General features: G+C 43.5%; 1 protein-coding gene across 1 annotated transcript; it reads left to right on the forward strand.

Moving 5' to 3' along the window:
• Positions 1–4515: 4515 nt before the first annotated feature.
• Positions 4516–8367, forward strand: LOC131293073 (uncharacterized). Its single transcript, XM_058321152.1, has 10 exons — positions 4516–4564; positions 4760–4958; positions 5036–5209; positions 5290–5384; positions 5454–5608; positions 5683–5866; positions 6313–6405; positions 6997–7637; positions 7713–8040; positions 8096–8367. Exons 1-10 carry the CDS (start codon positions 4516–4518, stop codon positions 8365–8367), a joined length of 2190 nt encoding a protein of 729 aa, XP_058177135.1.
• Positions 8368–17826: the final 9459 nt, after the last annotated feature.

Genomic DNA, 17826 nt, shown 5'->3' on the forward strand with positions numbered 1-17826 from the left:
TATAACCTCGTTCAAATCTGACCTTCTTACCATTTATTAAAGAACCTAGAGATGTTGGTCATTTTAGCACACAATCGCGACCGAAAAGACGTGATACTTCTCTCTTAGGCATTGTTGATACTTCCGGAGCTTCCAAATCCTTCCTGCAAGCTTCGTCTAAGAACCTCTTGCGTCATGACTTGTATTGTAGTTGCTATGTTTTGTCCCATCTCATCCCATCAACACGTTCACGGCATTAGCGTTACCATCGATAGCGCCGAGGTTTCCTGCACGAAAATGTCTCCCCCGAAACGGCTTGAGCATAAGGAAACCAACACGAAACCATTCGTTTGAGCAAAACCCCTTCCGAACAACCCGTTCCCGACCGGGGCGGTGGGACTTTAGAACCACAACGCGTATTGTAAATAGCAGCCACTGCGCGATTCGCTTTGCATTTCGTAACGAGCAGCTTGCACGGATGGAAAATGGGAAAAATGGGTCCAACCCAGGTGCGGCCGACGGGGCGAAACAAGTCGTTCCGGGTTTACCACACTCTGTTGCAGATTATCGGCGGTGAAGTGTTATCGGGATCATTTCGAAGCCAGGGATGGAATAGAAATGATCTGCACCTCGGACCACGGGGGAGCAGAAGCACTGGGAGAAAGCCAACCCCGGTGGTGAGATTGTTTGCACTTGATGACGACCGGTCGGCAAACAACGGCCCAACCCAGCGGACGTGGGAAAACGAAGGAACCGAGTCATGGGTATGGGAAAATGTTCGAAGATTCGAGTTAACGCCAGCATAAGAATATGAGCCATTGTTTAGTGCTGCAGTGGTGCTTACGACTAGTGTGCTATCTCCGGCCAGCCATAAACGGAATCTCGATGCCGGTGTGACTGAAAACACTCACAGCGTTAACGATTGCTTGCAGGCCATTATTGTCGTCGTGAAAGAATCGAATCCACGTTGCAGCTGAGACGGGAATTGGACGCAACCATAGGCAGGAACGCTGGGAATCTTGTGTTTACCATTTCGGTCCAGCTCGGGCATTGCGCCAACGATAATAACATATTTTGGAAAGGGTTGTGAAACACCCGGCGCCCCCATTTACATGACTCACTTATGCAAATGGCTCTAATTTCAATCCACAATGTTTTCTGAAAATTCCTTTTCAATTTGTAATCGAAATGGGATATTTTAATGTCAATTATTTTTATTTTTAACTCCACGGGATGCTTCATTTTCATTTATGTTTTCTACACCGAACAGTTGAATGATGTGAAAATTAATAATAGGCCCGCCGTTTAGGATCAAATATCTCAAATTGAATAACTTCAAGCAAAACCAATTTATTCGACATATTCATCAGCCCAAACCCAACCCCTTCCCCGTGCCACAGGTTGAATACATTCATCAAACGGGCATACCGACGGCGCGGCTTTCCACCGCGACCAGCGTGGCGGGGAGCAACATATTTATTTTATGCTTTGGTTACACATAAACATGCCCGTTTTATTCCGGCTCGACAATAGCGACGGTTTGGTGGTATCGCTTTCATGTGTGTACTTGTGTGAGTATGTGTGTATGTTTTTTTGCTGATGGCTTTATTTGGGTCGGAAAAATACGGAATGGCGCGCGACCTGGTGAATTGTTACTGTCATTACGAGGCAATTTTTTTTTTGGCCCGATGTTTGGCTGCGATTTTGCCTTTTTGTCTCGTTTCAATGTGCTTGTGTGTATGTGTGTGTGTGTGTGTGCTTGTGTATCTGTACAATTATTTGCTGAAGCGAGTCGCTACCTGTTTGTCCTCCCGTTTCAAACGCGCCGGTAGTTGAAGCGGTTGAATTTTTCAAACGAACAATAAAACACTCCATCCAACCGGTGGAAAACATTCCCCGGCGTGCGCGGAAACGGATTGATTTAGTACGTTAAACGTTGGTGCGTGTCGTTGGCCCGGGTGTTCGAGTGGTGTTGGTCAGCTGAAGTGCCGCTTGGCGCTTTCCCATAATGAGTCGGTGTTAATTATCAATTTGTGGATATTAATTCGATGCACACAAACATTTTAATCCGCATCGTTTGGCCGTGAAAAATGGAAAAGTCAAAATACCGGACGATAATTAAATATTTCCATTAGGGACGCTTGCGTGTGTACTTATGGTGTGTTACATAAAAGAAGTCAATTTGAAATACGCTCATCTGAGGAGGTCATGAAAAAACGGCGATGGGTTTTTTTTTAAATACAACATCTATTTATGTTTGAAATTTTATTTCCTTGATGAAACTTCACTTTTGATGACAACACAAATAACAATAAAATCAAATTACTTTGAACCGTAAAGACCATCTTTAAGCCGAAAATTAACAGCATCTCTCAATAATACATATGCTCTCAAATTCTTTAAGTTTCATTTCATGTGGAGGCTAATGAAACACCTTTCGTTTTAATGATCTCATTCTACGTGTGAAATGGAAGTTTGGCTCTTAAATAAGTTATTCACACGGAACATTCGCGATAATGATGAAGTCACAAACTGAGAGTTTAAATTTGTCAATTCTTTGACTACGAAGGCCCTCACCTTTCCTACAGAGCGCCCGTTGTTGCAGAAACATAATTTTCGCCTCACTGCGCCCAAATTACCTGTCTGTAGGTCGCGAAAAAGGTCATTCAATCAATTTTATAACTCCACGGCGCAGCACCATCCGATTTCTACGCGGATGGCGTGTGTCGGGCAATAAACGTCCCTCAAATGGGTGTCGGGTTTTGGTGAATTGGGCAAACGCGAAAATTGAGCGGTTGAATTTTAGGTTAGAAGCGATGAAATTTTATCGCACATTGAGCAACGAGCGGTCGGTTTTGGATGTGGTTGCTTCCACCCCGAGCATCGTGCACGATCGCCTCGATTTACTTTTAGTTTTGCGATGAAAGGTTGCGGAACCGGTTGTATTAGCCGGGTTTGGCGAGAAAGGCAGCTGGAAGGTGGGAACTTGGAAGAACTTTCGAATGGTGGCCATTACCGGGTTTTATAGTGCAGTGGTTTGGAGGTAGTCCAAATTATGCCACTATAACCCACAAAGAACACTTTCGTTCGGGAAAGAAATTGCTCATTTAGTGTGTGTGCTGTGAAGATGACGTTGAAGAAATAAAATCCCAAAAACTAATGACATCCTTAAGGATTTGCATGTTAGCGTAGCCAGGTGTACATTTGTCAAAGTGAAAATGGTAAAAGATTCATAAAGATTTGAAGAATAAATTCAATTAGAACGTATAATTACAACTGATACTTTGAGAAAATCTCAATGTTAAACATCTTCCCTCACTGAACGAACCTGATCATCATTAGGTTTGAGGGAAGAAAAAAAAACCCAACTCGTTTGGCCCTTTCAAAATTCCGACAGAATCGGGCTTCATTCAAAACCTGTTAAAGTGGACACGCTAGATGCTATGATATGCAGGGTGCGAAAGGAAATGTTCGATATTGAACTAGACGTTGAAATGTGCCAAGTGAAGTTGAATTTCATATATACTAAATAATTAGAAGCAATTACGTCATCATCCATCGGGCGATGGTTGTGTAGCATGCTTATAGTACACAGCTCAAAAATGGTGAAAATGTCACAGAACAAGCAAAAACCAGTTCCACCTAAACCTTACACGCTTTGTATCACACAGTGTTAATCCAACTAAATTTAGCCAAACACCTCAATGCAAACAAAGTCCGATCAAAAACTCGAAACGAAAGAAGCGCTAGCGGTAAACATACTGCGACGGGTTAAGCCACGTGAGAACAACAACAATAACGCGACCTACCGCAATAACGAAAGCCGCAATCGAGGCGCGCGGAATCATTCAGAAAAACACAACTACGAAAGAACCTAATTTGTGGACCACCGTGAACTCTTCAAGCGGAAGAACTAACAATAACAGAAACATCTCAAGCGGAAGAACCTTGAGCCGAAATCGAGCGCATGACAAAGCGATACAAAGTCGTTCTCAAGGACAAGATAGTAAAACCATAATCAAATTGATAAACAGTTTAGGGACCGAAACACCAAGTCGAAAGTTAGGGAACATTGACCAACGCACCCGAAATACAAGTAAGGCAAATCAAAATTAACCACTCAAAAGACGAAATGATGTCAACTAACCCAATTGAACCAACCGATAAATGTTGAGACGCCGTCTCCACGACCGGATTGCTGACTTCCTGCAACTGATATAACCATCTACCACAGCTGAAGTGTTGAAAGCAACACTACAACCTTGAAAGTGTTAAAATTCTTCAAAATTTTGATACCGTCATGGTGTATATAAATAAAAAACAGCCCTAGTGAATTTCAAAGATCATGAATATTCAATCTCGTCAGCAGAAAACGTCAAAACTACGGTACAAAACGAGTTAACTGCCGAGCACGTTTTAATTAATGATGCTTAACAACATCAAGAACCGGTTGTGGGAACCCAGTTCGGGCAATGTTCGACCATATAAAATTTTGAACGGTCTGCAATCTTTCATCAGTTTGTGTGAAGCTGCGCAATGGTGTTCCTCGTAACGTTGGTTGCTGTGCTGTTGCTCTCCGATGGAGGTAGGTTGAAATCACACTGAAAGCGATCGTAATAGCTGTCCTCACAGAGTACTTCTTTTACAGTGGCAGCTCTTTTGTATAAAGGGATTGAATCAACACTCATGCCGAATGAACGTGAATCGCTAGATGGTGCGTGAGTTTAGCAGTGATACTTTCCAACTGTAAAACATAACGTAGTATTTTTCATTCTTCTAGACTGCGATCAGCGGTACGAATATCTTTCCTCCTTTCTTTCATCTCCTGTTGGTGGAGTTAAGGCGCACTGGCGGGAATTTCCGCACCTCGGAGCGATCGGATGGACGCGGGACAATGGAAGCATCCATTGGGGTTGCGGTGGTTCGTTGATATGGGAAAATTTTGTTCTTACTGCCGCTCATTGTGTTTTCCATTCAGAGTAAGAAATCGTCAAGTGTCCTAAGCACAAATTGACACCCAGTTGTTGGGAAAAGAAATTAACCAGTGTATTCGTAGCTTCAATAATTCACAGCCGACGGTGGTGCGCTTTGGAGATCTGAACCTTCATAATGAAACAGACGATCAATTTGTCCAACAGTACAACATCGTGAAGATCATTCGTCATCCGGAGCATAGGTTCAGTGCAAAATATCATGATATTGCGCTGCTGATGTTGGAGAAGAACATTGAGTAAGATAAGCAGTGAGAATTAACTGTACGACTTTCATACTCGATAGCAAACGAATAATTTGTGTACATCATTTTTACAGATTACATGGCACCGTTGTTCCGGCGTGTCTTTGGGATGATGAGGAGGTTCGTTTTACCACTCTAGAGTCAGCCGGGTGGGGTGCAACAGGTTATGGTAAGTATGGGTAATCTACATCACTCTCACAACGTATGCTGTATGCTATGTACTTTCGTTAATTTGTAGGAGAATCTCAAACACCAAAATTATTGAAAGTATCATTGCACCCAGTTGAGAAAAGTGTGTGCGATCGGCATTACCGTGTTGGAGATCGTGGCCTTAAACAAGGCCTCCAGGACTATCAACTGTGTGCAGGCGATGCGAAGATGGACACATGCCAGGTTTGTTATGCAGGCGAAACTTTGCCTAAAACTAGTTAGTCATGATCCTGAGGAAATGTTCTTTATCAATACAGGGTGATTCCGGAGGTCCACTAGAGATCAAGCTGTTGCATTCCTTATATATTACACCGTTCATCGTAGCTGTTACATCCTTCGGAACCATCTGTGGAAAGGCCATCCCTGGGGTGTACACAAAGGTGGCGCCTTACATCCCATGGATACGCTCCGTATTGGAAGAACATGGAGAGGTCGCTTCCGGTGAGTTATCGAAAAATTTTAAAAGAACGATAGTTGTTTTATACCTTGGAGCAACACCGTTTGCGCTGCCGGTGCAGTCAAAAAACATACAAGGAAAATGCAAACTGAGTCAGAATGAATGAGTGAGTCATTCATTTCAATGAATTAATTGATTTAATTCATGCAGATAACTTATTTCGTCACATGTATGATTTAGCTCAGTGAGAATGATGACCATCTGTGAAATGATTTGGTGACCTAAAGAAGGATTAACTCAGTGACAATATTTCAACTCCGTAAGAATCAATGCGCCCAGCGAGAATAGTTTGGAACACTCAGTGCCAAACTAATTATACTGAGCAAATTGGTTTTATAGATTTGACTCTCTATTACAACTTACTCGTCCTCAATAAACTTACACACCGTATGCGAATTAATCTTCTAATTCATACAATAACTGGTTTCAGAGTGGAAATTCAAACCGTACGGTTGCGCATTGCGGTATGAAAGGTTCAGGCCATACGATCCGGTCATAACAGATGGCTTATACGATGCAAACGGTACGTTGAAAATCTTCGATTTCTCTAAGGCACGCTTTTCAACTGGTTTCAATGGTGTACTTACAACCGTAAAGATCGGTTGGAATGACGAAAGCGATGCTGCAACTAACTGTTTCGGGGTGCTCATTGATCATAATACCGTGTTAACGTTAGCACAATGCGCTTCTTACAAAGGGTAAGCTGACCATTTGTTTTAATGAATTTAATCACAACCGTTTTTATATTGTGTGCCATTTGTAGGAACGCTCCTTCGCATATTGTTTTACCCGAATATGGTGTCAATGAAATTGTAGACATCTTTATCCATCCAAATTATGCTCCGGGAACCGTATACAACAATATTGCCGTACTGAAACTTGCAGACGCGTATTCATTTGCAGTAAAGTTCGTACCAGCATGTTTAACGTTTTCAGATACTCCCTCTGAACCTTTATCGATGATTGGGAAAGGAAGAGTTGACCTAAACATCCGCGGAAACACAAACGGAGATATTTTAGATGAAAACGATCTCGGTTTGTAAATTGCAACGAATATCCTTAATTGAGCAATCCCTAAATTACATGGAATATTTTCGTATTCTTGACTTTTTAGACGGAAATCTCACGGACCTGCTGGCAAAGGTAACCCCACATGCAACCGAGAATTGTACGTTGACGAAGCAGTATCAACCACTTTTGACAAAGGGACTCGCAGAGGAGCATCTTTGCTTCGGCAGTGACATCTTCCTAGTGCCGGAAGCTTGTGAACAAACGTTTGGAGGTGGAATTCAGAGTACATTTGTAGCAAACGGTGCAAAACATACCGTTTACGCACTCAATCTCCTCGGAAGGGATTGTGGATTCGGAGAATCAGCTCTTGGAGTGAAGATCAGCAGTCATGCGCAATGGTTGAGCCAAGTCATCCTGAAGAATAAACGGCGGGGTGACGAGTCGGCGTTGTTCTTCGATACAGACCTCGAGCTGGGAGACCATTGCGGATTACCCGATGGAACGGTTGGAATGTGCACTGATATACGGAGATGTCCTAAGGTGCAGTACGATCTTAACATCCAGAAAAGGGTGACCTTCTGCAGCAACGGTTCCATTGCATGTTGTCCGTTTCATAACGTCCTCAATGCCACGCAGGGAGCTGGCAGCGAATTGGACACGTGTTCATCCCAGTTCAGATTTGTCACTGAACAGTACGACTTACCCTACGCCGAGCACGATATCGATCTACGATTCCCACAAGTGGTATAATAATGCAACTAATCCTCTTCTTTTTCCGCTATATTGCTGGGTAGTTGTAACTTGTGTCCTTTTCCTTAGGTTGAAATTCAATGGAACCTAAGCCATGGACTACATAAATCGTGTATTGGGACGTTAATCAGTCAAAGCGTGGCGGTTTCGTCAGCAAGCTGCCTTTCGAGCATCGGCGACGAATCGGCTGAGATCATATTCAACTGGGAAAAGAAAACGACGCAAAGTTTGATCGAGAAGATCATTATTCATCCCGGATACGACGCAAGTACGCTGCAGAATGACATCGGATTGGTAAAGATTAGTGAAACCGTTGAGTCAACGATACCGGCGTGTCTCTGGCAGAATCAAACACACACTCCATTGTTTTTGCAGCAAGTTAGGCTATCCGAGAGAGGTAGGCTGGTAGGAAGATAAAGTAATACCAAAGCTTATTTTGATTGTCATTTCAGTCCCGAAGACAGTGCCGAGCTTGTCGAAGTATAATTCGGATTGTGACGACTTGGGAAAACCTATTGGACCAACACGTTTCTGTGCGGATCTCCATCATAGTCTTTGGGGTGCAACAACGACATCCGGTGCACCAGCCTTCTGGCAGGAGCTACTCGATGAAGATGGGACAGTTGTGACTTATCTGGTCGGCATCGCAAGCGAAAGCTTCAGGAATTATACAATTCTTACTCGCATTGAGTCGTATGTCGATTGGATTAAAAGTAATTTGTAGTCGACATTGCGAGTATTGGAATCTACTGTTGAGATGAAAGTATGAAAACAGTGTTCCATTTTTCACAAGCCAAATAAAAATAATTATTTCAAAACAAGATTTGTATAAGTCATATGATTTTTACAGGGTCCAAACAGTATAATTTGACTAGGTTTAAATTTCCTAGAACTACGCAACAACTGGGCAAGCAATGCCATGAGAAGGTAACGAAAATGATTTTTAAATCGTCATAAATACACTTAACCAATAAAGTCTGTTCACAGCAGGCTAAAATAGAAACAAAAGCCATAAGGTTTGACACGAACAGTGATTAAGGAAAGCAAAAATTAGGGTTTTTTCTTTGCACTATCCTGTTTGTTTTGAAACACATGTGGGCGATATAAGTTTGGGTAAGATATGCTCGAAATTATGCTGCCACACTATGACCTCACCTCTATGACAAAAAGATTAAGTTCACAGCATAATGTTTCATCGTTTACATTCACATTTATTTGGTACAATTGTTCATCTCTGGGGCTGTTTAATAAAGGTCTTAATACTAGTTTAAAAAAGTATTAAGGGGTAAGGGAGAGAATACGAGAACAGAATTGGGAGATGGAGATATTGTGGTCAAATAGACCAGACATTGCATTGAAGGCCAAAAACGACCGAAGTAACAAATCATTCTGGCCATAACTTGTCCAAAGAGTAGGATGCAGGAAGGTATGTCACGAAGATGATACAAAGGGATGTAGAAGGGTACGGACGGTAGGAGGAGAGGGGCATCAAGATTATTAACAACAGATTCGAGGACTTTGGAAACGGAGGATAGGAGGGACGTAGCTCGATAGTTGGAAGGAGTTGATCAACATCTTTTCTTATCGGTCGGATCTAACCAAGCTGCCTTCCACATCACCGGAAACACCCATTCCCGCAAAGATCGCGAGAAGCGGCGAATCAAAATCACGGCAATCGTTCGACACCCCTGGGAATGAGTGCCCCTTGTGAATTTGGCACTCGCACGCTATAAATAGGAAAGGCAGAATCTCGATCGAGTCAGTAGTTGAAAAAGTGTGTCAAGTAAAAGTGATAGTTACAGATAAGTACGCCGTATACCGAATTAGTAGGACAGAGAGGGTGAGGAGTGAGTAGGATCGATACATGTGGAGTGATAGATGATTAATTATGAAAAAGATTTATAAGTAATAAACTTTGTATCAGAACCGTGTCGTGGCCACCGGTATTCGAAAATTAACCCAACACAGCTCTTTAACACATTCAGCTTAAGGCCTTCAGTTTGGTTAGGGCAGTCAGCACAGATTCCTCGGAAATGGTAATATGATATAGGGAGAAGTCGAAATAAGATGTCCGAGCAAGGACCAATGAGCGGGACGCCGCAGAGCAAGCGGGATCAAGAAACACTTGAAAGTGAGAGCAGCTGATGTGCCAGAGGATAAGGATGGAGGATTTGAGAGTTACCTCGACGGGAATTTACGTGGCGTCGGAACGGCCGGAAGTTTGTCGTGAAAGAAGCCTGCAACCGACAAAGGTGCAACCCGTAACTGATGCGGTTGTAAGACCGATAAGCAAACGCATACTTAAACGCATCACGGCAGAACGGGATGTGAATGGTTGAGCTCGTTTCATGTCAGCCTTCAACGTCGGGCTAACGATAGTAGGATCAGTTTGCGATTGCAACGAATCGCGATCGGACGCATTGCGATAATCGCTCTGGCGGCATGTGGTAGTGATGCAAGATGTGATAAGTGGCGTGTCGGAGCAGTTTGCAAGGCGACTATCAGCAGTCGATGCAGTGTCCTGAGCAGGAATTTCAATACGAATTCCCTGAACCCCGTGCCAAGGGCACACATGGACGGAGCTAGAACCTTATCGCAAAGAGAGAGCGGCACACCGAGCTTGAATGAATCGAAGGACGCTGTGCTCGATTCGCGATCCTTGGGTAGTTGTCTAATGGTCACGATATCATCAGTGCCGATACGTTGTTAGACCATCCTGGTTATAAATAGCCAAACCCGTGGGGGTCTTTGTGGCGCAGTTTTAAAAAGGCTAGGTATCGCACCGTGGAGGAGTTGCGGGGTAGACACGTGGTAAGTGCAGTAGTTACGCTCGGGATGGTGTCATTATTAGTGCCCTTAGTGTCATTATCAGTGACGGTGTGTACGGGATGCGGAGCTTTCGTAGTGTTGATGTCAGTTGGGATGATGCGTACGACATTGACTGTAGGGCAGACCATGTCTTCTGCTCTCGTGTGTAGTCGTCCTCAGGCCGGTTGGAGTTAAGATCAGGGTTGGTGCCACCGATGGTAGGTAAGGTGTGTGTAGCATCGGACGCATGATTGATCGCAGATGAGTCGATCGGCGATGCATCAGTTTTAGTGCCAGTGGCTAAGGAGGCAAGACGCCGCTCAAGCGACATGATGTTCCGGACATCAACAATCGATGAGGCGAGTAAGACCCGGAGATCAACCATCTTGCTGCGAAGACTGTCGAGGCAATCCGAGTATCTCCAGGATAGACCCGTAACATGCCGCTTTAGCTCCATAAGCACCGTTGCAGGAACGTCCAGGCATCCCGCCTTGTAATGATATTCAGCTTGCGAGGGGTCGGCACATATGTATGTACTAGTGCCTGTAGCTAGTAAGGTGCAAGCACGACACACTTCCATCATTGCGCCGATAAAGCAGGTGGGGGAGGAAGGGGGGGAGGTTTTACACTGACTATCATTGAAAAAACCCGGAGTAGACTGCCGAGCATGTTTTTATTCTAACAACAACAAGATGCGTTTCTGCGCATCTGGGACTACCAGACTGCTAGTGAATACTCCCCTAGTTTCTAGTTTACAGATACTCAAACAGGTTGTACGTCAGAAAGGCATTATAAATGTAAATGAACCGGTTGCAGGAACTCAGTTCATGTAGTGTTTGTAGATATTTAAACGGTCTGCATTTCCACCTTTAATCAGTTTATGAGAAGCTGCGCAATGTTGTACCTCGTAACGTTGGTTGCTGTGCTGTTGCTCTCCGATGGAGGTAGGTTTAAACCACTCTGAAAGCGATCGTAATAGCTGTCATCACAGAGTACTTCTTTTACAGTGGCAGCTCTTTTGTATAAAGGGATTGAATCAACACTCATGCCGAATGAACGTGAATCGCTAGATGGTGCGTGAGTTTAGCAGTGATATTTTCCAACTGTTAAACATAATGTAGTATTTTTCGTCTTTCTAGACTGCGATCGGCGCTACGAATATCTTTCACCATTAGGTCTTCTCGCTCCTGTTGGTGGAGTTGAAGCGTACTGGCGGGAATTTCCGCACCTCGGAGCGATTGGATGGACGCGGGACGATGGAAGCGTCTATTGGGGTTGCGGTGGGTCGTTGATATGGGAAAATTTTGTTCTTACTGCCGCTCATTGTGTTTTCCATTCAGAGTAAGAAACCATCAAGTGTCCTAAGCAGGAATCGACACCCTGTTGTGGAGAAGAGAAATTAACCAGTGTATTCGTAGCTTCAATAATTCACAGCCGACGGTGGTGCGCTTTGGAGATCTGAACCTTCATAATGAAACAGACGATCAATTTGTCCAACAGTATAACATCGTGAAGATCATTCGTCATCCGGAGCATAGGTTCAGTGCAAAGTATCATGACATTGCGCTACTGATGTTGGAGAATAACATTGAGTAAGATAAGCAGTGAGAGTTAACTGTACGACTTTCATACTCGATAGCAAGCGAATAATTTGTGAACATCATTTTCACAGATTACATGGCACCGTTGTTCCGGCGTGTCTTTGGGATGATGAGGAGATTCGTTTTACCACTCTAGAGTCAGCCGGGTGGGGTGCAACAGGTTATGGTAGGTATAGGTAATCTACATCACTCTCACAACGTATGTCAAATACTTTACTTACTTTGTAGGAGAATCACAAACACCAAAATTATTGAAAGTGGCATTGCACCCAGTTGAGAAAAGTGTGTGCGATCGGCATTACCGTGTTGGAGATCGTGGCCTTAAACAAGGCCTCCAGGAATATCAGCTGTGTGCCGGCGATGACATGATGGACACATGCCAGGTCAGTTAAGCAGGAGAAGCTTTGTCTCATACTATTGAATCATGATCCTAAGGAAATGTACTTTATTAATACAGGGTGATTCTGGAGGTCCACTAGAGATCAAGCTGTTGCATTCCTTATATATTACCCCGTTCATCGTAGCGGTTACATCGTTCGGATCGGTCTGTGGAAAGACCGCTCCTGGGGTGTACACAAAAGTAACGCCTTATATCCCATGGATACGCTCCGTATTGGATGAACACGGAGAAGACGCTCCAGGTGAGTTATAGTTATAGTTATTTTAAATGAACGGTAGTTTTTTGTTCTGTGACGCAACACCTTCTGCGATACCGGTTGAATCACAAAACATACAAATTAAATGCAAAGTGAATCGGAGTGAATGAGTGAGTCATTTCAATGAACGAATTAATTTAATTCATGAACATGACTTATTTGGTGCACTCAAAATGATTTAACTCAGTGACAATATTTCAACTCCGTCAATCAATGTACTCAGGGAGAATAGTTTGGAACACTCAGTGCCAAACTAATTTTATTGAGCAAATTGATTTTGTAGATTCGACTCTCTATTACAACTTACTTACTCTTCCTCAATAAACACACACACACCGTATGCGAATTAATCTTCTAATTCATACAATAATTGGTTTCAGAGTGGAAATTCAAACCGTACGGTTGCGCATTGCGGTATGAAAGGTTCAGGCCATACGATCCGGTTATAACAGGCGGTTTATACCATGCAAATGGTGACTATACCTTTGATTTTTCTCGGAAACGAATCTCACGGGATTTCAATGGTGTACTTACAACCGTGAAGATCGGTTGGAATGATACAAAGGATGCTGCAGCTAACTGTTTCGGCGTGCTCATAGATCATAATACCGTGTTAACGTTAGCACAATGCGCTTCTTACAAAGGGTAAGCTGACCATTTGTGTTTATTATATATATGTTTAACCACAACCGTTTTGGTATTGTATGCCATTCGCAGGAACGCTCCTTCGCATATTGTTTTATCCGGGCAAGGTGTAAATAAAATTGCTGATATCTTTATCCACCCGAATTATGCACAGAAAACTGTATACAATAATATTGCGGTACTGAAACTTGCAGACGCGTATTCATTTGCAGAGAAGTTCGTACCAGCCTGTTTAACGTTTTCAGATGCTCCCTCACAAGCGTTGTTGGAGATTGGAAGAGGAAGAGTTGACCTTAATATTCGCGGAAACACAAACGGAGATATTTTAGAACAAAACGATCTCGGTTTGTAAATTACAACGAATATCCTTAATTGAGCAATCCCTGAATTACATGGGGTATTTTCGTATTCTTGACTTTTTAGACGGAAATTTCACGGACCTGCTGGCAAAGGTAACCCCACATGCGGCCGTGAATTGTACGCTACCGAAGCAGTATCAACCACTTTTGACAAAGGGACTCGCAGAGGAGCATCTGTGCTTTGGCAATGACATCTACCTAGTGCCGGAAGCTTGTGAGCAAACGTTTGGAGGTGGAATTCAGAGTAAATATTTTGCGGACAGCGCAAAGCATACTGTTTACGCACTCAATCTCCTCGGAAGGGATTGTGGATTCGGAGAATCAGCTCTTGGAGTGAAGATCAGCAGTCATGCGCAATGGTTGAGCCAAGTCATCCTGAAGAATAAACGGCGGGGTGACGAGTCGGCGTTGTTCTTCGATACAGACCTCGAGCTGGGAGACCATTGCGGATTACCCGATGGAACGGTTGGAATGTGCACTGATATACGGAGATGTCCTAAGGTGCAGTACGATCTTAACATCCAGAAAAGGGTGACCTTCTGCAGCAACGGTTCCATTGCATGTTGTCCGTTTCATAACGTCCTCAATGCCACGCAGGGAGCTGGCAGCGAATTGGACACGTGTTCATCCCAGTTCAGATTTGTCACTGAACAGTACGACTTACCCTACGCCGAGCACGATATCGATCTACGATTCCCACAAGTGGTATAATAATGCAACTAATCCTCTTCTTTTTCCGCTATATTGCTGGGTAGTTGTAACTTGTGTCCTTTTCCTTAGGTTGAAATTCAATGGAACCTAAGCCATGGACTACATAAATCGTGCATTGGGACGTTAATCAGTCAAAGTGTGGCAGTTTCGTCAGCAAGCTGTCTTTCGCGCATTGGCAACGAATCGGCTGAGATCATATTCTACTTTGAAACAGAATCACTGCAAATGTTCATCGAAAAGATCATCATTCATCCCAAATACGACGCAAGTACGCTGCGCAATGACATCGGATTGGTCCAAATTAGTGAAATCGTTGAGTCAACGATACCGGCGTGTCTCTGGCAGAATCAAACACACACTCCATTGGTTTTGCAGCAAGTTAGGCTATCGGAAAATGGTATTTATCGAGCTGGCAGAACATTAAAGTAAAACCAACGCTTATTATGAATTTCATTTCAGTCCTGAAGATCGTGCCTAGCTTTTCGAAGTATAATTCGGATTGTGGCGACTTGGGGAAACCAGTCGGACCAACGCGTTTCTGTGCGGATCTCCATCATAGTCTTTGGGGTGCAACAACGGAATCCGGTGCACCAGCCTTCTGGCAGGAGCTACTTGATGAAGACGGGACAGTTGTGACTTATCTGGTCGGCATCGCAAGCGAAAGCTTCAGGAATTATACAATTCTTACTCGCATTGAGTCGTATGTCGATTGGATTAAAAGTCATTTGTAGTCAACATCTTGGGTGTTCGAATCTTCTTTCAAGACTACTTTAGCTTGAAAACAGTGTGTCATTTTTGATTATTATTTGCTGCTTGCAATAAGACTAATAAAACTTATCATTTCAAATAAAGACTTGCATATAATTTAGTCATATAATTTTTAATGGTTTCGGTCAAACGTGTTGCTGCGCTATCACCAGCATCCTGGCCATTCACCCTCGTTTTTCGCTTTTCACTAATACTCACCCGATCCCGGTGACACGGACGCTTCGAATTTGCTTCCGGTACACGATTCTCCTGTCTACGCTACCACCGCCGTTCCTGCTGAGTCCTCCACCGCTCCAGCAGCAGCTCCCTGCGTTCCGGCAGTGACCTCTACTAATGGTACACTGGCGGCTCCCGGCGACTTGGAATAGCCACAAACCTCATCGGTTCGCCGTTTTTCCTACTTAAACATATACTATCAAAATGTTCGTGGCCTTTGTACAAAGTCTTATAATATATTTTTCTTCTTTTGTGAATCCAATGCTGGCAGGATGGCAAATGACCTACTGTTGGTTATTGGCTATTGTAACCAATCCTTGGTTTCTTGGAGCCGTGCATCCTCCTCTCCTCCAGAATGTGCATCTACTTTCCCGCACTGCCTTTCTTCGCCTCTGGCTCAATCAAGCACCTGTTTTTGGCCTTCATTATGATAAGCTTAGGGTTAACCTCTCTCGCCACGACTGATCGGTCCTATACGAATGTGATAATGTTGATGATGGTGTTGTATTTTTTCTGATTCTATATTCTGGTGCTATGTCAATACTCACCGTGGTGCTCAATCACTCCCTGAACAAGTAACACTTGTATAGAGACTTTATTTGCCGAGCATTCTGCGTCCATATTCTTTGACCCAATATCTGACCCTCGCCTTCTTGCCCGAGGACTGTCATTCTCCCCGTCAAATGTTCTCCGTGTTTCTCCCATTGTTGTGAATCGAGAAACTGTTCAGGGTGAGTTGCTCGCCAATTGAGGTAATTTTTAATTGGATTAAAAGAAAGGGTTGCAGCACTAACATGACAAAGTTCATTTACAATTAAAGCAATTTCATTTAAACCATTTGTTCAAACCGAACCCAAGCAATGTGAATCATTAGAGAGTGCCTGTCCTTGGGTTCACCTATTTTATACCTGCAAAGAACAATTATATTTCAACATTTCAAACCGTTTTTATAATATTTCATCATTTCCAAATATAGACTGGAGCACACTCCACTCAAGGAACGTAGGCAGCTTCTTGAAAGCCAGAGAGCCCTTACAAATGCAAATGAACCGGTCGCGGGAATTCAGCTCGCGCAATGTTCGAAGACTTAACATTTTGAACAGTCTGCATTTCAAACTTTAATCAGTTTATGAGAAGCTGCGCAATGGTGTGCCTCGTAGCGCTGGTTGCTGTGCTGTTTCTCTCCGATGGAGGTAGGTTTAAATCACACTAAAAGCGATCGTAATAGCTGTCATCATAGTGTACTTCTTTATAGTGGCAGCCGTTTTGAACAACGGGATTAATTCAACACTGATGCCGAATGAACGTGAATCGCTAGATGGTGAGTGAGTCTAGCAGTGCTATTAGTGCTGCTGTTATATTGTAAAAAAATTATGCTTCGTCTTTCTAGACTGCGATCAGCGGTACGAATATCTATTCCCAAAAAATTTTGTCGCTCCTGTTGGTGGAGTTGAAGCGTACTGGCGGGAATTTCCGCACCTCGGAGCGATCGGATGGACGCGGGACGATGGAAGCGTCTATTGGGGTTGCGGTGGTTCGTTGATATGGGAAAATTTTGTTCTTACTGCCGCTCATTGTGTTTCCCATCCAGAGTAAGAAATCGTCAATTGTCCTAAGCATGAATTGACACCATGTTGTTGGGAAAAGAAATTAACCAGTGTATTCGTAGGTTCAATAATTCACAGCCGACGGTGGTGCGCTTTGGAGATCTGAACCTTCATAATGAAACGGACGATCAATTTGTCCAACAGTACAACATCGTGAAGATCATTCGTCATCCGGAGCATAGGTTCAGTGCAAAATATCATGATATTGCGCTGCTGATGTTGGAGAAGAACATTGAGTAAGATAAGCAGTGAGAATTAACTGTACGACTTTCATACTCGATAGCAAACGAATAATTTGTGTACATCATTTTTACAGATTACATGGCACCGTTGTTCCGGCGTGTCTTTGGGATGATGAGGAGGTTCGTTTTACCACTCTAGAGTCAGCCGGGTGGGGTGCAACAGGTTATGGTAAGTATGGGTAATCTACATCACTCTCACAACGTATGCTGTATGTTATATACTTTGCTTTATTTGTAGGAGAATCGCAAACACCAAAATTATTGAAAGTCGCATTGCACCCAGTTGAGAAAAGTGTGTGCGATCGACATTACCGCGTTGGAGATCGTGGCCTCAAACAAGGCCTCCAGGAATATCAACTGTGTGCCGGCGATGCAAAGATGGACACTTGCCAGGTTTGTTAAGCAGGAGAAACTTTGTCTCAAACTAGTTTGTCATGATCCTCAGCAAATATTGTTTATCAATACAGGGTGATTCCGGAGGTCCACTAGAGATCAAGCTGTTGCATTCCATATATATTACACCGTTCATCGTAGCGATTACATCGTTCGGATCGGTCTGTGGAAAGACCG

Source organism: Anopheles ziemanni, chromosome 2 (assembly GCF_943734765.1).
Source record: "Anopheles ziemanni chromosome 2, idAnoZiCoDA_A2_x.2, whole genome shotgun sequence".
Classification (NCBI taxonomy): domain Eukaryota; kingdom Metazoa; phylum Arthropoda; class Insecta; order Diptera; family Culicidae; genus Anopheles; species Anopheles ziemanni.

Coding starts and splice junctions, on each gene's coding strand:
- LOC131293073 (XM_058321152.1), top strand. CDS start 4,516: ATGGTGTTCCTCGTAACGTTGGTTGCTGTGCTGTTGCTCTCCGATGGA. Junction 5,609..5,682: donor CGAAGATGGACACATGCCAG/GTTTGTTATGCA, acceptor TTATCAATACAG/GGTGATTCCGGAGGTCCACT. Junction 5,867..6,312: donor ACATGGAGAGGTCGCTTCCG/GTGAGTTATCGA, acceptor AACTGGTTTCAG/AGTGGAAATTCAAACCGTAC.